This window comes from Microcaecilia unicolor, chromosome 1, assembly GCF_901765095.1.
Source record: "Microcaecilia unicolor chromosome 1, aMicUni1.1, whole genome shotgun sequence".
Taxonomy (NCBI): domain Eukaryota; kingdom Metazoa; phylum Chordata; class Amphibia; order Gymnophiona; family Siphonopidae; genus Microcaecilia; species Microcaecilia unicolor.
Window position 1 is genome coordinate 188074562 of NC_044031.1, and position 22371 is coordinate 188096932.

Sequence of the window (22371 nt, forward strand, 5' to 3'; positions counted from 1 at the left end):
TCACTCCCTCAGGGTCTTGCAAAGGTTTCCCATTGTTTATTTCTGCCTCCAAAGGGAAAGTGAAATTAAAATTGTGGTCTCGTCACTTCATTGGTGGCATGTACGTGTGTAGGTTTAGAAAGTGGGCAACTACACATGGAAGCAGCATAACTTACACATGGAAGGTTCATTTTATCCATGAGTGCATTTCTGAAATGGCTGCTTCCACTGCATGTGCTGAGAAAGACATGCACACAGTCAGAAGACAGAATTGGAAAAAATTAAGAAAACAAAGCAGTATAGTAAAATGTCTTTAGTTCATTTGCTGGTACAAAAGTCACCTGCCTGACGTGGCCATGTTTCAGCTCTCACAGCATTGGTTTAAAACATAGGGGAATGCCCATTTGCTCAATAGATTCTTTGAACTGCAGAAAGAAATTGATTAGATCTCTTTGCTGGAAGTTTTAAATCTTTACAGTTACATTTGAGGTTCCCTATTAAGGCAATGTCATATGTTTCAAAATTCAGTACATCCTGACCTGCATATTTCAGTGTTGGTCTCCACATTCTATGTAAAATTGGGTTCCACATTTTGAAATTCACTTGTACGTGACTATGGCTTATTAAGAGAGCACAGATGTACATTTAGTATTGAACCATTGCCGAGTCAGAACAGATCAGATTCTGACTCAATACCAATCAAGGAATTGATTTTTTTGAACCATGTACATTTTGGTCTAATTTCCTGCCATGGCAAACTTGATTGCATTATTGTGTCTTAAATGTAGCCTGTAAAGTCAAAGAAGCGAATTACCTGTAGGTCTGTAAAACCTCAAGCCATTGCAATGTTCATATTGAATTCTATTTGAAGAGCACTTGTTTTATTCGTAAAATATATTGCCGTGTAGCCTAATCAAATTTTTTTCTAAGATAGACAGTGAATACAAAGTATAGTTCCTTTATGAATGACTAATGCTATTACCACTTGGAAAGAAAAACACTGCAGTTTCATTTATAGTAGGAAAACAATTAAAATGATTAAAGTATAGACTTTTTAAAATTCATTTATTTTTATTTTATTTTTATTTTTATTACATTTGTACCCCGCGCTTTCCCACTCATGATAGGCTCAATGCTGCTTACATGGGGCAATGTATTCTTGGCCCCATAATTGAATGATTTATTTGGCAAAATATTCTTAAAATTAAGGTCTCTAAACAGGACCATTTTCAGTAGCATGCACTATTGCAAAGTGCACAATTTTATGCCTAATTTTCAGAGAAATTTCCCCATATCTTATACCTGCTACTTCTGTGGATATTGCAAGAGGGGCAACATACTTATGAACTTGCAAGTGCAATTGTGTTGTTTCCTCCCCCTTATCTAAGCACTCCCTGGGGAAAATCTTCTTTTCAATAAGGCTAAAAGTGCCCTGTTTGTGATAGCCCTTTCATGTTTAGCCACTCAAAGCGGAACATTTTTCATCCAGGGAAATCGCTTGGAAAATCAAGCTCAAAATATTTTATTTTTCTCGAGCTCTGCTAGTCTTCCACTAGGATTAAATCATTTACATGTATTTTTATAAATCACGTGTTAACTAAATGTTGCCATCATGCAGCTTATCCTACCTCTGAAAGGTAAAGAAATATCAATAAAATATTTATAGATTTGTATTCTCCATCAAGAGGGTTTAATTGTGCGCACAAGTGACTGGTTCCAACAGATAGTGCTGGGATGGAACAGCTCTCCCAGAGCTTAGAACTAGACTATAATTCTGCCCACATATGGTTCTTCGCGCATGCAGCAATCACCTCAGCCACCTCATTTTTCCAATCTTCTGAACTAGTGCTGAAGCAAAGCCCTCCCAATATTTTTTGGTCTTACAACCTCTTCTTTACATGACACCAACATTGTTTTCATTGGTTTATTTTTTTTATTTATTTTTTTTAGGCTTTTTTTGGTCATAGTATTTTTATTAAATTTAAAAGAGAATAACAGAAGACAATTCAGTGTAACAGTACAACAGCTATAGAAATTGCAAAAATCATGTAAAGGACAGAAGAGTGAAAGAGTGGAGAGGAAGAAAAGAAAAACACTTCTCATCAAGCATCTCTAAAGTAGGACAATAACAAAGACCACTTCTCCTTATAAGTGATATAGCGACATGACTTTTTAGCCAGAAAAGTATCATTTTTATAAGTCTGAAATACCAAATTCCACCATTCTTGATATGTGACTTGACCCAGGGTCTTCCAGTGCCCAAAAACTACTTTCATGGCTAAAGTGAGCAAAGTATTAACAAGTAAGCATTCATTATGGCTTAAGGAAGAGCGAAAACATTGGTCTCTGAGCAACACATATTTATACAGCATGGGACCATGGAAATGAAATATATCTGTTAAAGTGAACCAGACATCAGTCCAAAATGATTGAAGGCATACACAGTCAAAAACAAGGTGTCTGATAGTGCCTTGTTGAACATGACAAGACCAACATAAACTGGGAATGGATGGATTAATGGTATGCGACCCGAGGGGCGTCCATAAGGACCGGTGAATAAAAAAATAAAGGGACTGTGTGATGGCTGCAGACCTGGAACACTGAAACACTGAGCGCCAGAGCTGCGTCCAGCTGCTATCAGAAATGGACTGCTGAATATCTTGTTCCCAACATCTACACAAGCCCAGACATGTAATGGAAGATGTTCTTGGAAACATTCCTTTCCTTCCACTTCGTGATTGTTCATTTGACTACTGTGGAAGTTCTCTTCCCCCTTTTGGCTTTGAATGGTTGACACTGTATTATGAATCCATTCATTCATTGCTGCTAGCATGGCTGAGGGTTTGAGACCTGGAGAGGATGTCAATGCCAAACTGATCAATGCCTCTTGTATTAATGATGATCTTTTTGTGCAGAAAGTCAAAAGTGTTGATGGATACCATCCAAGATCATTACACCAGTTTGAAGAATCTCACTCCCTCTAGTCTCAGAACTAACATCGGCTTCTAGTCCAGGGCTTCTCAACCTAGTCATCAGGGCACACGAAGTCCCATCGGGTTTTCAGGATATCCACAATGAATTTGCATGAGATAGATTGGCATGCACTTCCTGCTTGGCATGCAAATTTATCTCATGCATATTCATTGCTAGCAGCGGTGTAGCCACAGGTGGGCCTGGGTGGGCCAGGGCCCACCCACTTAGGGTTCAGGCCCACCCAACAGTAGCACACATTTAGCAGTAGCTGGTGGAAATCCCAAGCTCTGCCAGCTGAAGACTTTCCCCTGATGGTAACGGAGACGCTACTCTCTACAATACCGGCACCTGCGCATGCTCAGTTTTCAGCGCACGCCTGCTGCAGACTGCCAGGGTGAAAAGAAGCATTTTCCTGCCAGCTGAGATATTTTTTGGTGGTGGTTTTGCAGGGGGGGGGGGGGGGAACATTTGGTGCCCACCCACTTCTTGCCTAGGCTCACCCAAAATCTGCTGTCTGGCTATGCCTGATTGCTAGTACACAGTCGAGGTTCATTTAATTCCACTATAGTTATCACATATAAATATACTTTTTTTTACATAACTATGCACATAATAATCTTAAATCATATCATTTTATTGTACTACAAATATAAAACAATCCCATATTTTTCCTAATCCAATTACACCTCTTATAATTTAGGATACTTTCCAAAGTCACTTGTGGATTTGAAACGAGTAGTGGCTCTTGCTCACACAGTCTTTATAACCTGCTTCCAAATTACAACTTATCTGCAGTTGTAGTAACTATGTTGAAACGTCCTTGTAAACCACCATCATCAGTCTTCAATTGTGATAATGTCCACTATATTTCTTGCCAACTTTCAACTTCCACAATGTAATTGTCCAATCGCTAAACTGCCAGATCCTTGTTCCAATGTAGCTTAATGTCATCAGCCTGTTATTGACAACCCAATGTGGTCCATGTATCGCTATTGAGTCTTCAGGGGTTGAAACTATTCATAAAAACTCTCTGCCTGGATACAAAGAGCTGAACGCTCCAACAGTAATGGGCCACAGATCGCCACCAGTGAAAAGATGCTAACACCTGTGCATAGGAGCGCCAGTGATTCTCAATGGAAAAAAGAACCTCCATGGCCTTAAATTGCCGCCGAATCAACCTCCTCATTCAAACCTTGTGGCATATCTGTCCCCCAATCCTATATAATAATTCTCACCACCAACGTTCTAAAGTAATTGCCTGTGTCCATGGCTCCTGGAATTGCTGAGCTAGGCTCCGTAGCCAGACTGACGTCACTCACAGCTGATTGCCAGGCAGGGGGAGGAGTATGGAAACATGCGGAGCTCCGCGTGTTTCCCTACTCCTCCCCCTGCCTGGCAATCAGCTGTGAGTGTGCCGCTCAAACACCTCCTCGGCGCATCACCCAAGCCCCCCCCCCCCGGCACATCAAACACCCCCCTGCCCCCCGAAACACATCAACACCCCCTCCCAAGCACATCAACCCCCTCGACACCCATAGCTGCCACTGGTAACGCTGTTCGGCCGCTGCTGCTTCTCCTGTTGAGCAGCAGCGGCTGCTACAAAAAGAAAAAAAGCCATAAATGTTTTTAAACATCAAGCACGGCACCGCAGACAGCCATCAGGCTCTGCAGCCAATCCTCCTCTCGCCTCCACATCACTGCCCCTGGAGTAAAACCCCAGAGGAGCACAGCGACGTGAGAGGCGAAAGGAGGAGCGGCTGCAGAGCCGACAGCCAATGCCTGATGGCTGTCTGCGGTGCAGCGCTTGATGTTTAAAAACATTTATTGCTTTTTTTCTTTTTGTAGTGGCCGCTGCTGCTCAACAGGAGAAGCAGCAGTGGCCGGACAGCATTACCAGTAGCAGCTGCGGGTGGCGAGGGGGTTTGATGCGCGGGGAGGAGGGGAGGGTCGCTGGACATGGGTGGCTGCAGGGGGGCAGTGGGGGAGGAGGAGGGGAGGGTCGCTGGACATGGGTGGCAGCAGGGGGGGCAGGGGGAGAGGAGGGTCGCTGGACATGGATGGCTGAAGGGGGGGCAGGGAGAGGGAGGAGGGGAGGGGGTCCTGAGACCAGAGAGGTGGGGGTGGGGAGGGGGCCCTGCGAGAGGGGGGGCACACACTCACTGTCTCTCACATACACTCTCTCTGACACACTCTCTGTCTATCACACTTTATCTCTCTGTCACACACACACAGTCTTACACACAGACACTCTCTCTCACACAAACACACACGCTGTCTCTCTCTCATTCTCTCTCTGACACACACACTCCATCTCTCACACACACTCTCTCTCAAACATACACACTCCGAGGAAAACCTTGCTAGTGCCCGTTTCATTTCTATCAGAAACGGGCCTTTTTTACTAGTTAAAGATAAATTGCTGCCAAATGCGAAACTATCTTTTTATTGCAGAAGGTATCCACATCTATCAATATCCTTCATAACAGAAATCTTCAGGTTCCAGAGGAAACCAAGTACAATGATTCTTATAGCTCTAGACTGGCCTCAACAAAACTGGTTTCCCTTCTTTAAGAGTCTATTGGTTCGACTGCCATACAAGCTCCAAGTGTTCCTAGTCTTAGTAACTCAAAATCGTGGTGCCCTTCTGCAACCCAGTCTCAATCCCTAGCACTCACAGCCTGGTAGTATCATCTAATTGCTTTCTTAGGACTGCCACATCCAAATCAAGGCAATGAATCTTTCTAGGAGGAAATCTTATGGCTTCAACTGGAAGTTGATAATTTTACAGGCCCACCAGATGTTATCCTACAATACCTATACTATGTATGTCAATATGTCCAAATGTTTTCAGTCAAAGTACACCTCAGCACCATTTCATGTCTTAAAAGGCCATGTTCCAGCTTTCCACTGTGTGGTGGTCTATGGATCCATGAACAATCTTCTTCATATTAGACCACCACTTCAAAGGCCTTCAGTCTCATGGGACCTGGCCGTGCACTTTCTTCTCTCATAAGAAAACCCTTTTAGCCAATGAAAACCTCATTGCTAAAGTATTTTATCTGGAAAGTATTTTTTCCTAGTAGGAGTTACATCAGCTAAAAGCTTTCATCACATATGAGGCAAACACTGTATTCTATCATGATACTCTTGCAGACGCATTCTAAATTCCTCCTGAAGATAGTTACACCTTTTCCCATTAGTGAAGTAGTAGTGTTATCTAGCTTCTACCTGAAGACTCTTAACTATGCATGTGAGAAAGCTGTTCACACACTAGGCTGTAGACAAGCTCTTATTTATTACATGACAAGGATAGTGTCATTCAGGGAATCTCTGTAATTTGTCTATTTCATCCATAACTGACTTGGTTCTCCAGTGGCTAATTGTGTAGCATTGTATATTCATAACACAGTCAGAGCTCACCAGATAAAAGCTACTGTTCTGTAGCTGTTTTAAACTTTACATCTCTACAAAGATGTACATTTCTGCAAAGCATCTACTTGGGCCTTGCTATATATGTTCACGTCACACTACACACGGGACCAATCTGTAGTCAGGAAGAATGCCTTTGCTTAAGAAGTAGTAATAACTTGGGGGTTTATTTGGTGGCAAGAATGCATGTAAATGCTGGTATTGTAATAGTTTGTATGTCTGTGTAAACACATATGCATGTAAATAAACAGTTTCCAATTGAGTGGTATTCTATAAGTACATGCCTAGATGCGGTAGCGCATACTTTGCAGGCAGATGTTCACACGGGTGAAGTTTGGGCAGAGTGTGGGCAGGGCACATACTTCTGCACATTGGACTAAATTCTATAAATGGAGCCTAAAAAATCAGTGATGAAGAAATAGCACTTGGCGCTACTCTATAAACAGCTTAAAGTTAAGCATAAGCTAGTTTTAAAAAAATGGGATTTAAATTTAGCAAATGAATGTTCAGATCTGATAATTGGGGGTAGATCATTCTAGAGCTTAGAGGCCATAAAAAAAAGAAAGCAGAGGTCCTTGTAGACTCATAATGATCTTTTTTTTTTTTGGGGGGGGGGGGGCATCAAGCAATCTAAGAGAAAGGTAGTGAGAAAGTGTTTTAGGTGGTCCTTTTACTAAGGTATGCTGAAATATGGCCTGCCGTAGTGCAGACGTGTTTTGGGCGCGTGCAGAATTATTTTTCAGCGCATGTACAAAAAATGCCTTTTTAAAATTTTTGCCAAAAATGGACATGCGGCAAAATGAAAAGTGTGGCGCGTCCATTTTGGGCCTCAGACCTTACTGCAAGTCATTGACCTAGTGGTAAGGTCTCATGCGGTAACCAGGTGGTAATGTTCCACGCATGTCAAATGCCACTTGACGCATGTAGCTACCGCACACCAGAAAATAAAAAGTATTTTTCAGGTGCGTGTAGTGGATGTACGCCAAAATTGAGATTACCACAAGGGCCATGCAGTAATCAGGTGGTAACTCCAATTTGACGTGCCTACGCAGCTTAGTAAAAGGGTCCCTTAGTATATAACTGCAAAGAGATGTACAAGTGAGCGGAGAATGGGAGGGGGTGCAGGTATGTCTCCAATTAATGCACTGAGGGGCCCTTTTACAAAGCGACAGTAAGCCTAATGTGGGCTTTCTGCACGCTAATCTGGAACTACCACTGGCCAACATCAGCACCAGGAGTAGTTCCAGCCCCAGCGCGCATCATTTGCCCTGGTAGGGAAAATAGATGGCTATTTTCTAGCACGGTGCTAACCTGGCGGTAATCAGGCATCGCCGTGCACTACCCGGTTGCTTCTGGGTTAGCGCAGGAGCCTTTACCGCAACCCATGGCCATGTGGTAAGAGTAATCTTACCACTTTGCCATGGCTCTTTTCAGGCATTTGACCCACTGCGCAAAAAAGAGTCACAGTGCACAGCAACAAATGGCCGCTGCCGCTAGCGCAGGCCCCTTTTTACCACAGTTTAGTAAAAGGACCCCTTAATTTTTAAAATACTACAAGTTATGCAGATTGCATGGCACACCTTGGTGCACTCCCTTATGCTTGCCATTGATCTGGTGTAAATGGTCATGTCTAAGTGTAAGAAGAAATCCGCCAGAAGACGGAGAACTCACTGATGCCGGCCATCTGAAACCCGACCATCTTTGACATTTGGCCGGCCCCAACCGTATTATCGAAGCGAAAGATGGCCAGCCATCTTGTTTCGATAATGCGGTTCGTGAGACCTCTTTATGGCGTCGGCATTAGAGATGGCCGCCCATATAGATGGCCGGCGCAGTTCGATTATGCCCCTCCATGTTGAATAACACCGTATTCTTCAATACAAATAGATCATTGCCACTTCCAACCCGTTATATCTGATTTCATGCATTCATGAACTGTTTGCATTTTATTGTGTTTTCTAGGTGAGAAAGCTGAAAATTCTCCAGTGACAACACTAAGGACATTTAACAAAAATTTCATACTTCAAGGATCTTTGACACAAAGAAATAAAGACAGGAAAAATACTGCCAAGGAATTATTGGTAAAAACATTTTTTTTCAGTGAGGCACTTAAAGTAATTATGATTGAGCTGTAACCAAAATACAAACGAGCTTTTTAAAATTTTCTGCCTGATTTCTGTGTACTTCACTGATGAGGTCTCTTTAGTTCATTCATCGTTTATTTAGTTATTGTGCTCTCATTAGGAAGTAAAAATGCCAGAAATCGTGGCACATACATAAATGCTATTGTTCAGAACTTTTGCCTACTTTTTCACTTTTTTTCCCTCCCATGAATATGAATCGGGAAGAAAAATAACATGTAGAATAATAACAATAGGGAAGTAAACAGAGGCTAGTCCCTTGCAAAAACAGTATGTAGAAACAAAGGGTAAAGGGGTAGACAGTCAACAAATAAATATTAAATACAATATAATGAATCAGATAGGTGTAAACAGCCTTTGATCCAGGGACGTAGCCAGGCAACAGATTTTGGGTGGGCCTAGGCAAGAATTGGGTGGGCACCAAGTTTTCTCCCACCACCAAAAAATATCTCAGCTGGTGGGAAAACACTTCTTTCCACCTTGGCAGTCTGCAGCAGGCATGTGCTGAAAACTGAGCATGCACAGGTGCCAGTATTGTGGAAAGTTGCGTTTTCGTTACCATCAGGAGGAAGTCTTCAGCTGGCAGAGCTTGAGATCCCCACTAGCTACCGCTAAATGTGTGCTGCTGTTGGGTGGGCCTGAGCCCTAAATGGCTGGGCCCTGGCCCACCCAGGCCCACCTGTGGCTACGTCACTGCTTTGATCTAAATATATTTTATGTTTAAATCATTTTTATTGATTTCAAAAGCACAATCAAGAATACAGATAAAACAGGAAGCAGAGATCAACAATACAATCAACCCCCTCTGTTGTCTCTGTTGCTCATATAGGGTGGGATACTTTTAGTAGCGCTAAAGAAAGTAGTAGTAGTAGCAGAGTGCAGTCATCAAAGAAATGCTATGAAGTACAAGCAAATGTTAAGAATCAAATTAAGGAGGTCTTTTACAAAGCAGCGTTAAGCCCAACGCGGGCTTACCACACACTAAAACAGAACTTCCAGTGGCCCAACGCAGTTGCCGACAGTAGTTCTGTCTGAAGTGCACACCATTTCCAGCATGCCAGAAAATTTTTTTTCCTTAGTGAGGTATTAACCCAGACATAGTCGGGCATCACTGTGTGCTGCCTAAGTTACCGCCGGGCTACTGCGGGAACCCTTACCACCACCTCAGAGGGTGGTGGTAAGTGCCCCCCACCACATGATCACGCAGTAAGAGTTTTTCAGTTCAAATCAATTGTTGTATACCGCTGATATCCCCTTTCCAGGGTTCAGTGTGGTTTACATTTTAGGTGAGACCAAATCAAATAGTGTTAGTGTGAGGTTTGAGAAACAATAGAGATCATTGAGACTAAAAACATTAAGGGATGACCGGGTAGACAGAAAAGAGCAGAACCAAGAGAGAATTGTGCATTGAAATCCAAGAGATGAGAGGCAGGATAGTAGGAGAGAGTGCTCAATTAAGTCATTCAAAGGCAGCCAATAGATCAAGAGAGACTGCAAGCACAATGTTGTGCTTTATTTAGGTGAGTGTGCATTTCAGTGAGAAGGCAAGCTAAGGTTGTTTCTGTGCTAAAGTTGGCCCTGAAGCCAGATTGCCTGGGATGCAGAGCAAAGGATTTTTCAACAAAAGATGAGGCTTGAAGAAAAACTATTTTTTCCAACACTTTTTTTAGTTTTTTTTTTTTTTTAGAACTGGGCGGACTATGGCTGTCTTCCATAGCATGGGAACTTGGTCAGTGGATAAGCTAGTATTAATAAGAGTTATGATGACAGGGAGTAAATTTGAGGGCCTGTATATATCTTTATAAAAAATGGATAAAACTGGCAAAAAAGCAATTTGTTTCAGAATGTATTAGTAGGAGTATAAATCTAAGTAGAGAGCTTTTAAGATTTGTGGAAAGGGAAATGGGACTTGATAGACCACCTTTCTGCGGTTTTTTTGCAACTACATTCAAGGCAGTTTACATAGTATATACAGGTACTTATTTGTACCAGGGGCAGTAGAGGGTTAAGTGACTGGCTCAGAGTCACAAGGAGCTGCAGTGGAAATCAAACCCAGTTGCCCAGGATCAAAGTCCACTGCACTAACCACCAGGCTACTCCCTGCAGATACTGGGTGAATCTCTTCATAAAGGTGATTAATAAATCCCAGTAAATAAATAAATATTATGGGAGACTATTTCAGCACAGAATTTGCAAATATTTCTCAGGCAAAAATAAGTAAGATATTAAATACATGTGGAGTCTGGATCAATGGCTGCTTGTTTGGAAGCAGACAATTATCTGAGTAGCATCCCTTTAGATTGTCCGTGAACCTCTTAGTAGATGAAGAGGGCATACAGACTATTGTAAATCGATCTGCCAAAGGACATTGTTCTCTAGACCCATGTACAGCAGATTTATTAAGATCTAGTAAATTCTTTTTTGGAAGGCGGTGCTTATTCAGAAAATATGGGGATTATTACTCAAACCTTTGTTTAAGGGGGATAAATTAGATCAGATGGATTGCAATAATTACCGGCTAGTTGCTAACCTTCTTACATTGACAAAAATGCAATTGTGACAGTAAGGTTTCAAGAGTACCTGGATTAGTTTGACCTATTAGACCCTTCACAATCAGGGTTTTGTTCATTATAGTACCGAGACTGTACTTCTAGCATTGATGCCTATATTATAGGGCTATCTTGATAGAAAGTTTGAGATTCTGCTAATGCAACTAGATTTATCAGCAGCATTTGACTTGTAGGCTTATTTTCGAAAGAGAAGGGTGCCCATCTTTTGACACAAATTGGGAGATGGGCGTCCTTCTCTCAGGGTTGCCCAAATCGGCATAATCGAAAGCCGATTTTGGGCATCCCCAACTGCTTCCCATCGCGGGGACAATCAAAGTTCCTGGTGGCATGTCGGAGGAATAGCAAAGGCAGGACTGGGGTGTGCCTAATAGATGGGCGTCCTCGAGTGATAATGGAAAAAAGAAGGGCGTCCCTGAGGAGCACTTGGGCGACTTTACTTGGTCCATGTTTTGTTACGACCAAGTCTCAAAAAGGTGCCCAAACTGACCAGATGACCACCGGAGGGAATTGGGGATGACCTCCCCTGACTCCCCCAGTGGTCACTAACCCCCTCCTACCCTGAAAAAAAAACTTTAAAAACTTTTTTTGCCAGCCTGAAATGTCATACTCAGGTCCATGGCAGCAGTATGCAGGTCCCTGGGGGGGGGGGGGGGGGCGGTATGTGTGTGTCAGCGGAGGCATAGCAAAGGCGTGGATGTCCTTCTTTCAAACATTTTGGACATCCTGAACTGCCCCCCCCCCCCACACACACACAGGGACAGCCAAATTTCAAGGGACTGGCACCGAGTGAAGGAGTGGCCTAGTGGTTAGAACCCTGGTTTTGCAATCTAGAGGTGGCTGGTTCAAATCCCACTGCTGCTACTGCTGATCCAAGTAAATAAAGGGGATGTCAGAGGCATAGCAAAGGCATGGACATCCTGCTCACAGAAACATCCATATTTTGGACACCATCACAGGAACGGAGGTATAGCGAAGGACGTCCTTCATCCATACTCTAAAAAAAAAAAAGACATCCCTGATGTGCACTTGGACATTTTCACCTGGACTTGTGTTTTTCTAAGGTTGTAGACGGCAATTATGCACGCAGCTTGTCTGCATGTATGAAGCCGTCTTTGGCATGTGCAGAGCAGCCACACATAATGCTTGGCTGCTCTGCACTGGCTTCCCCTCCTTAGGAAGGAAATTGTGTGCCCGAAATGACCAGATGACCACTGGAGGGAATCGGGGATGACGTGCCCTTACTCCCCAAGTGGTCACTAACCCCCTCCCAACCTCAAAAAACAACTTTCAAAATATTGATTGCCAGCTTCTATGCCAGCCTTAGATGTCATACTCAGGTCTCTCACAGCAGTATGCAGGTCCCTGGAGCAGTTTTAGTGGGTGCAGTGCACTTCAGGCAAGCGGATCCAGCCCCAACCCCCCCTTACCTGTTACGTTTGTGGAGGAAACAGCGAGCCCTCCAAAACCCACCACAAACCCACTGTACCCACATCTAGGTGCTCCCCTTCATCCATAATGGCTATGGTAGTGGTGAACAGTTGTGGGTTTGGGAGGGTGGTTGGGGGGCCTAGCACACACGGTAAGGGAGTCATGCACCTGGCAGCAATTTCTGAAGTCCACTGCAGTGCCCCCTAGGGTGCCCGGTTGGTGTCCTGGCATGTCAGGGGGATCAGTGCACTACGAATGCTGGCTCCTTCCACAACCAAAGAGCTTGGATTTGGTCATTTCTGAAATGGACGTCCTTGGTTTTCATTATCACCAAAAAAAGAAACAACCAAGTCTAGGGCCGACCAAGTGGAGGAGTGGCCTATTGGTTAGGGTGGTGGACTTTGGTCCTGAGGAACTGAGTTCAATTCCCAGTATAGGCAGCTCCTTGTGACTCTGGGCAAGTCACTTAACCCTCCGTTGCCTGCCACATTGAGCCTGCCATGAGTGGGAAAGCACAGGGTACAAATGTAACAATAAAAAATAAATTTGATGATTTGGACAGCCCTGACCGTATTATCAAAACAAAAGTTGAACATCTATCTTGTTTCAAAAATACAGGTTTCCCCGCCCCTGGTTGGGGACATTCTGCGAGGATGTCCTCATGAAAACGTGGACGTCCCTTTCAATTATGCCCCTCCATAAGAACCACATAATATAATATATTGTATGAATTATTTATTTACAGATTGCATACCCTTTTGTTGTCTGGGCATGCAAAATAATAACTACAGCTCACTGAAGTATAGTTTTCTGTTTTGTAAAGCTATTTTCGTGCATATGTGACAATATAGCATGTAAAATGGTGGAAGTCTCTAGCGGTTATGGCAGCCAGTTTGAGGATGGATCTGCGATGGACAGGAGCTGCCAAGTAGGCAATACTCCTGCCTGTAGGACCCCTTGACCACTAGAGAGATTCCAAGTTGGCCCAGGGTAGCCTACAGGGGTGGGAGTGGGGACTCAGTTTGGGGCAATTATTGTGTTTGAGGAAGGGTGGATCGGGATCAGGATTGCAGGGAGGAAGGAGGGTATTGGAGGTGCTGAGACACTTGACTCTGTTTAGGCAGGTCCCAACCGATATTAAGCTGGGGCCTGCTAAGTGTCCGTTGCAGGATGAATATTGACCAGTTTATTTTTAGTTTAGAATAAAGTAGTATAGTAGCTGTGTCAGTGCAATGGAAAGGTTAAAAAATAAAACAAAAGAAAAAAAAGGATATATTTTTTTTATTTCTCTAACTTAATACATTTCCCCCACCCCCAATGTTGAACCTGTGGTGGTCAACAAATTTAAAGGTGCTGACCTCTTCGGGCTAAGTCTGACCTGGACACTCTATGCCGGGTATAATCCAGGCACTGGCTTTGCATATCTAGGTCTTAGAAGTGATTCAGGATCCAGCCAATATTTAGGCCAGTGCCTTGATAACTTGCCAGACAATGTTAGGTCAGTTTATGTGGGCATTTACCTGCTTACTGAACTGAAAATTGCTTCTAGTTGGGTAAGTCTCCAGCTTCACCCAGACCACCTTGGCTCTACCCCAATCATTCCACAGTGGTCAGAGCGCATATTCAGCAACATTAGCCAGAAAAGGGCCACTGAATATGTGCTCTTGGGCCAGCCAGCATAATTTAACCATGTAAGAGCTGTCCTGCACAGTTAAATCCTTTTCAATATCTACCCTTTTATAATTAGCTTTCAAAGGCCAAAACCTCCTTCCACAGGTCTGGACACTATACCATAACAGCAGTATGCTACCCTGATCTGATGTAGCTGGTTTTGGCCTCTGAAAGCTAGTCAAAAAATGTATTAAGTAAGCCCAATAAAATAGTATCTCCCTATTTTTAATTTTTATTTTATTTTTAATTTTTATTTTATTTTTATTTATTAATTTGTAACAGTGATTGGAATATGCCAGTGTTTGAAATTTATCTCTGCTGTCTTTATATTTTGCATAGTACAGGGAGTCGTGCATAACCAATTCTTTTTCTCTAGCATTGCACTTTATGCAAAGTATGTCTTCTTTGGGTTTCAGTGTAATTTTTCTCTCCATAGTTCTGTTCTTAGTTTGTGATTAGCTTCTGCATGTTTGAAAGCACAGGTGTTCTGTTAATACTGAATGTCTGCATAGGATCGATCTATAATAATCCAGCTTGTTTAGTTTTCCCAATAGGTGTGTTGATGATGCTCTAGTGCCCACTGCAGTGTTCACAGTGCTGTCTTTTTCTAGGTAGGCCCTTGTGTGACTTCTAGAAAGAAGTGCTATTATGGTATGGTAGCGTTGCTCTGTAGGTCCTGCCTGACTTTTGTGGAGTTTTGTGTCACATCACAGTGTACAGCATTGTGATCTGACTGGTACTGGATTTTGACCCAATAACTTTTAGCTCTTACATTGAGATGATTTTTCAGCTGAAAACTTACTAAACCACAGTAAGCACTTAAAGCACATTCTACTACAGAGCCAAATTAAGGGGCTTTGAGGTATTTTTGCAGTTAGTGTGTGGGAAACCGCTTGTTAACCATTTTTTGTATGTGTATGTGTCATGGGGCATGGTATAAGTGGAAAGTGGGCTTGGAAGGCATTTGGCAGTTAATGCACTTACCATGCACTAAGGGGCAGATTCTATATATGGCACCTAAAAAATTGGCGCTGAAATCAGTGCTGACTAAGCATATTCTATAATCAGGGCCAGGATTTACACCAACGAAAATGCAAATCCTAGCACGTAGATTTAGGCGCACTGGGCCATATTCTATAACTAGGCATGTAAATTTTGGAACACACATGAAATACCCTTTTCCCAACCAATGACCACACCCCTTTTTGCATGCGTGCGTTAAAGTTCAGTGCACATCGTTTCAGAATACGCTTAGTGAGTCGTGCACCTAAATTCTGATCAGTGTCAGTTCTCATTATTGCTTGTTAAATGCTGTTATCAGCACTCATTAGCTTGTTAAGCTTGTTAAATTATGCGCATTGTTATAGTATCTGCACCGATTTCGGCGCCGATCTCTAGGCATGTTATATAGATCTCTAGGTGTGCTATATAGAATCTGGGGGTAACTGCCTAACATGCAGTTAACATAGGACCACTTATCACCTCCTAAATAGTAGGCCCTGGGTGCTTCTATCTTAACCAGGAGCGGACATTGCTTGATAATCTGAATGTTAACGCATGACCTGTAATAGAAAATAGTGAGAACACCCCTACTAGGTGCTGTGTTAAAAGATGCATCTACCACATGGTAAAATCTCACACTAAGCCATGGTAACTGAGGGGTCCTTTTACTAAGGTGCACTGAAAAATGACCTGCGCTGGTGTAGACATGTGTACTGGATGCCCACAGGTCCATTTTTCAGCGCAACTGCAAAAAAAGGCATTTTTTGCCAAAAATGGGCGTGCAGCAAAATAAAAATCAGCGCGTGACCATTTTGAGCCTGAGACCTTACCGTCACCCACTGACAGTGGTAAAGTCTCACGCGTTAACCGGGTGGTAATCAGCGCACATACACTGCCGATTTCTGCCCGGTTAGCGCCACGTGGTAGAAAATTTTAAATATTTTCTGCCACACGAATTGGACACACATAAAAAATTGAATTACCGCCCAGGGCACGCGGTAGCCGGGCGGTAGTTCCAAATTGACGCGCATTGGATGCATGTAGGCGCCTACGCACCTTAATAAAAGGGCTCACAAATCTTTTGCTGCAGTTTATTAAAAGGGCCCCTATAGGCTCCTAACTAAGGGAGGAAATGATCAACACTATGAAGATGTGTTATTTTACTGTTAACCTCAGTTATTAGTAACTAGGTTGCATTACATAAAATAGAACCTGTGTTAAAATAGTATGTTAGTGGTAAAATAACATGTCTTAATGGCAGCCCATGTGGATAACTATGCCCTTAGGAACATAAATTTAGGAGCTCAGCTTTTTTTGAATATTAGGCCCTGTATGTAATACAGATCTACTATGTCAAACATCTTAATTATTTTTCTTCTTGTTTTTCTTCCAGGAGCCAGCTAGAGGATCTACCATAATGTATTAGTAAGACCAAAACTATACTGCCAATAACACACTGCCTAAGGCTGTACACGAGAGTGCCTTCCTTTAACAGCCATTGTACCCATGTCCAGTAGAAAATGGATCCCTCAAGTACCTACAATGCCTCCATAATAGGGCTGTGTTGGATACCTCACTAAGAACACTGTCCAAGTCTTCAGCATTGTGATATAAATGAAACGCTGCCTTAAATTTTCAAGAGACTCCAGAAAGGATATCGCGTTTCATAAGCAAGGTTTCACTTTTTAAGATGCACTTTTTTTGTCAATAGTACTCAAGTATATTATCTTTTAAAAAAAAGTATGTTTTGTATACCTAATCCAGCTGTTATTGTTCATTACTTTATGTAACAAAGGAAAAGAAAATATTAGTTCCATATAGAGATGTTCTGACTCTTATCTTTTTGCATGTCTTCACTCTCTTGCAATCATCGCAATGGATTCCATTTGAAGTATGCATTTGTTCTGTACTAATCTTGGCTAAAACTGATGATCTAAAAAATGTGCTTAAAGCCCTCTTCAAGGAAATGAAAAGAGAAAGAAAGGCATAACTCTTTCCACTAAATCAAAAAACTTACCCCTTCATTCTATATCTTGGTGCCTACTATTAAGGGCCAAGGGCCTTATTCTATAAAGGTAATAAATTTACGCTCCTAAATTATGAGCTTAATCTATTTTGGAGTATAGATTAGGCTCAAAATTTAGGAGCGTAAATTTAGGAGCATAAAAGGTCCCAAGTACATGCATAGTTTATAGAAGCTAGTACTTAGGCTCTTCAGAAGCGCCAGTAATTAGCATTTACACGTGTAACTGTAAGGTGCTATTTTTTAAAGTGTGCATCAGAGTTGCTCAATGTTTAGCTGCGAGGGTGCGTACTGTGGACAGCACATGGGTGGGGCCTGGATGTGTTGTTAAGCGAGGCACACAACTTATAGAATACTATCAGTTGTGTGCATTGCATGGAACACTTAAGCATATCAACTTACACCAGTTATTGGTAAATGGGGCACCAAAATGGTTTTGGCCTAGTATTTTATAATGGCTTAAGGGCCTTATTCTATAAAGGTTATGCTCCTAAATTTACATTTCTAAAATGTGTGCTCCTAAATTTATGCTTCTAAATTTATTTATTTATTTATTGCATTTGTATCCCACATTATCCCACCTCTTTGCAGGCTCAATGTGGCTTACAATGTATCGTTCTTGGTGGTAATAAATTAGAACGTAATCACTTATTATTACATAGAGATGTTGAATAACATATTAGAGTTTAAAGCAAGCAGATATTATAATTTACAAGAGTAATCAATTTTGGAGCGTAAATTTAGGAGCATAAATTTAGGAGCATAACCTTTATAGAATAAGGTCCTAAGGGGCCCTTTTACAAAGGTGTGTAGGTGCCTACGTGTGTCCAGCACATGTCAAATTGGCACTACCATCCGGCTACCCCATGCGGTAATTCCATTTTTGACACGCCCAAAACACGTGGCGCTTACCTGGCTGTAATCGGCAGTTTATGCACGCGGGCCGCTTACCACTTGGTTAGCATGTGAGACCTTTCCACTAAGTCAATGGGTGGCGGTAAGGTCTCGGCCCAAAAATGGACGCGTGCTAGTTTTTTCTGGCACAAAAAAAATGCCTTTTTTTCCAGGTGTGCTTAGCAAATGGACCTGCATGCATCCAAAACACGTACCTACACCAGCACAGGCCCCTAAGTGTGCCTAAATGCCATTATAGAATCGGTGCTAAGTACACCCCATTGTGGCACCTACATCTTGGTGCCAAGTTATAGAATTGTCCTATAACCCCTACCACCAAATCAAGAAATATAACTCCTACTTTCAAACTGAGAGAATAATGGGAAAAGAGCTCTACTTTCAAAAGAGTTTGTCCCCACTCCCTTAATATGGCAAAACATTGCTCGAAAATAGAAACTGATATGTTTTCTTACAGCATGACAGTGTTATTTGTCATATCAAATAATATATTATGCAACAGAGCAACATGCTGTGTCTTTTATGAGGGCATCATATCATCTCATTATTCATATATAAACAGTTGCCAGAGATGGAAAACCACATTCTCTCCCAAATAATTTGACAGTATGAATGGTTATTTTTTCAAGAGATCTGACAAATAAAGTCAATGTAGAAATCAAATCACTGTTAATTACCCAAACTGTTGCTTCTTAATGATGGCAGATTTAAACGCTGTGTTTTTGGTGCCCATCTCACATATCTGAGATCTGTAGTCTGGACCAAATTCTATAAATAGCGCCCAAAAATTGGTACCTAAAAATTAATGCACTAACCCTTGGATTCCATATAGTGCAACTTAAGTTGTGCATGGAATTCCAGTCATATTCTGGATTTGTGTGTGCAACGAAGGCGCCTATGCGCGCTTAACCTGTGTCAATTTTGAGTTTCCCTTTTGGTAATTTCATTTTTGACGCATGTCCGCTACACGCGCCGGAAAATAATTTTTATTTTCTGGCACACAGCAGAAACCAGGTGGTAATCATCATTCTACGCACGTAGATGATTACCGCTCTGTTAACGCACAAGACCTTACCGCTAAGTCAATGGCTGGCAGTAAGATCTCAGACCCAAAATGGACACGTGCCAATTTTTATTTTGCCGCACGTCCATTTTTGGCAAAAATTTGAAAAGGCCTTTTTTACAGTTGCACTGAAAATTGAATCTGTGCGCCCAAAACATGCGCCTAAACTAGCACAGCCTATTTTTTGGCGCACCTTAGTAAAAAGGCCCCTTAATTGCTTAACAATCCAGTCAGCACTGATAATTGCCACTTAACAAGCAAGTAGACAGTAATTGACATTCATTAAAATTTGCACGTACAACTCCCTAAGCGTATTCTATAACGTGCTATGTGTTAATTCTAAGTCGCACAGTTCAAAAGGGCACAAGGCCATTGGCGAGGAATAGGCAGGTTGTGGGCATTTCTATAGTCTATGCACATTGTTATAGAATACACCCAGTCCACGTCTAATTTAGGTGTCAGCACATACACCAAGTTTTACTTGACGTAACTGCCCGCAACTAAATTTATTCGCGTAGATGGGCACTCGCTGTATTCTATAATATAATATTCTATAATAGAATATTATAGTATTCTATTCTAATAGATGTACCACCTAGAAACAGTACCAGTTTTTCCCGATCTTATCTAAACTTACATTATCCAGATTACAATGGCCTCAAATACAAATCTACTTATGCATTCAGCTTCTCTTTCATAGGCACACAGCTATGGAATGCATTGCCTAAAATCTTAAAATCAATTCAGAACCATCTAAACTTCAGGAAATCACTGAAGACCATCCTGTTCAAGAAGACATACCTTCCAGACCCAACTTAATGTACTACTTCTTTGTTACAGCAAAATCCATGGACCCTATTGATAATTTATTATCTTTTATTGTCTTTGTTGCTTTATACGATACCTACACGATTACTATTTACTATTACATTGTTTAACTGTATTTTACTGAACAGTAGTCTGCCCTATGGTACTATGTAAGCCACATTGAGCCTGCAATTAAGTGGGAAAATGTGGAGTATAAATGTGTTAAATAAATAAATAAATATAAATAAATAAATATAAACCACACAGAATATTCTATGCAGCACCGGTGGTTGGGAGGTGTGGCTAGTGGTTGGGAGGTGGGGCTAGTGCTGGGCAGACTTCTACGGTCTGTGCCCGGAAAATGGCTGATACAAATCAAGGTCAGGTATACATATAAAGTAGCACATATATGTTTATCTTGTTGGGCAGACTGGATGGACTGTGCAGGTCTTTCTCTGCCGTCATCTACTATGTATCTTGCAGAGATTTCTGCATGGAAATTGAAGCATATTCCATAACAATGCACATAACTTAATTAGTTAACAAGCTAATTAGCACTGATAATTGAATGTTAAGCAATTATCAGGACTAATTGGTATTAGAATTTACACGCACTACCCACTAAGCATATTCTGCAAAGCGGTGTGCATAAATTCTAATGCATGCTGCTGAAAAGGGGGCGTGGCTATGGGCAGGATATGGGTGTTCCAGAAAACGAAACACAGGGTTATAGAATACACCTGTTCTGCACCTTACGTGCCGGTATTTACACCAAGGTTTACTTAGTGTAAATGGCAGCGCCTAGAGTTAGGCACTGTCATGGCTGCTCGCCGTATTCTTTATACCATGTGGTACACGCCCAAATTTGCACATGCAGTTTTAAGTGCCATTTATAGAATTTCGGGGTATATGCTGGAAAAGAAAGACTCTGACAATCTGATTGGCTGGCTGAGGCTTGCATAGTGCATACATTTTAATATTTCAATAATACATCAGAATATTGGTTTGAAGGAGAAACAGAACATTTTTCTGAATTCTGATTTAGATTGTTTGAAAAAGAAAACTGATAATATAGGTCATAGCCAGTATTTTTTTGAGTTTAATACACATGTAGAGTCATGATTGCAGGGCCGCCCAGAGACTGAGCTGGGGCAGGGTCGTCGTCATCGCTGCCGCTGCCCCCCAAAAAATTGTCATCGCCGCCGCTATCCCCCCTCCCTCCCACCCGCCTACCCAAAATACCTTGGTTGGCCCCACCAGCTGCAGGCAGCATGGCTTCTTCCTCTGCCCAGCATTGCCTGCCTCTGCGGCTGCTTTCCTCAGGTCACACAAGCTCAGTCACAAAACTGAGCCTGAGGGCCCAGCAGCTGCTAGGCAGGCAATGCAAGGGGGGCCCAGTGCTGGAGTTTTTTCTCTCCTGCTCCTGTCGAGACACGATCACCCAGGTCCCGTCAGTAGAGAGAGAGAGACCCCTGCGCTGGGCTCCCCCAGAGGTCTGGGCCCAGGGATTTCCCTCTCCTGCCCCCTCCCTCTCGGCGGCTATGCATGATTGATTCAGGGGAACCCAGATGTAGAGCATAACAAGGTCAGGCATGTATTCTTCAATAGGAAGTTAACAATACATGCAAACCATTTTGTTTGAATCAACACGCATGAGTGTACTATAGTGATATCATTAATATACAGAGCACACATTAGTCAAATTCCGCCATATTTCCAATCTGCTTACCCTTCTCTTCTGTTACACTTGTGTTCATTATAAATCACTGTCGTGTAATCTAGTGAAACATTTACCAAAATAAAATGTCTTCACTAGACTATAATTACTTATCACCTACTTTGCCAAAATGTTCTCCTATATTACATCAATGGCAAACATCTTATAGCTAAGGAGATTTGAACTTATGTACATTATCAAATTTTGGTCCATGCAGATTTATGTGATAAAATCTCATGACATGTGACTGATGGTGGTCTGCCTATTTGTGTAATAATATTAGCTATTACATGTAATATCAAATCTGAATGGAATGATTTTCAAACAATTAATTATTTTGCCTTTTATCCTGTTAATGTGATTAAAACTTAATTTGAACTAGAATGATTTTCAAAGCAAGCATGAAAAGCAGCTAGTGTCTTGTTGCAATGTTAAAATATAAGTCTTCTTTAATAAGAAATGTGTACTGTGGTAAGCCTTGCAAAAAAAAAAAAAATCCTGTTCTATGGTATTTGAAATTTTACAGAAAGTTTACTTGTGCCAAATATGTGCAAATAATTACTGCTTAAAAGTTAAAAGAAAGTATAAAATACACGTAGCACACAAAGAATTATTTTGCCATCAAGTGATATTAACTTTTAGTTTTAATATGTATT

The 22371-nt window shown here is 41.8% G+C and overlaps 1 protein-coding gene across 1 annotated transcript in view; it reads left to right on the forward strand.

Moving 5' to 3' along the window:
* Positions 1–17692, forward strand: part of MYRIP (myosin VIIA and Rab interacting protein) — a 492137-nt gene extending 474445 nt beyond the window's left edge. Inside the window, exons 16-17 of the mRNA XM_030203295.1 lie at positions 8344–8462; positions 16587–17692. Coding sequence (XP_030059155.1) covers positions 8344–8462; positions 16587–16619 — 152 coding nt within the window. The 3' untranslated portion in view covers positions 16620–17692. The remainder of the gene's footprint in view (positions 1–8343; positions 8463–16586) is intronic.
* The last annotated feature ends 4679 nt before the right edge of the window (positions 17693–22371 follow it).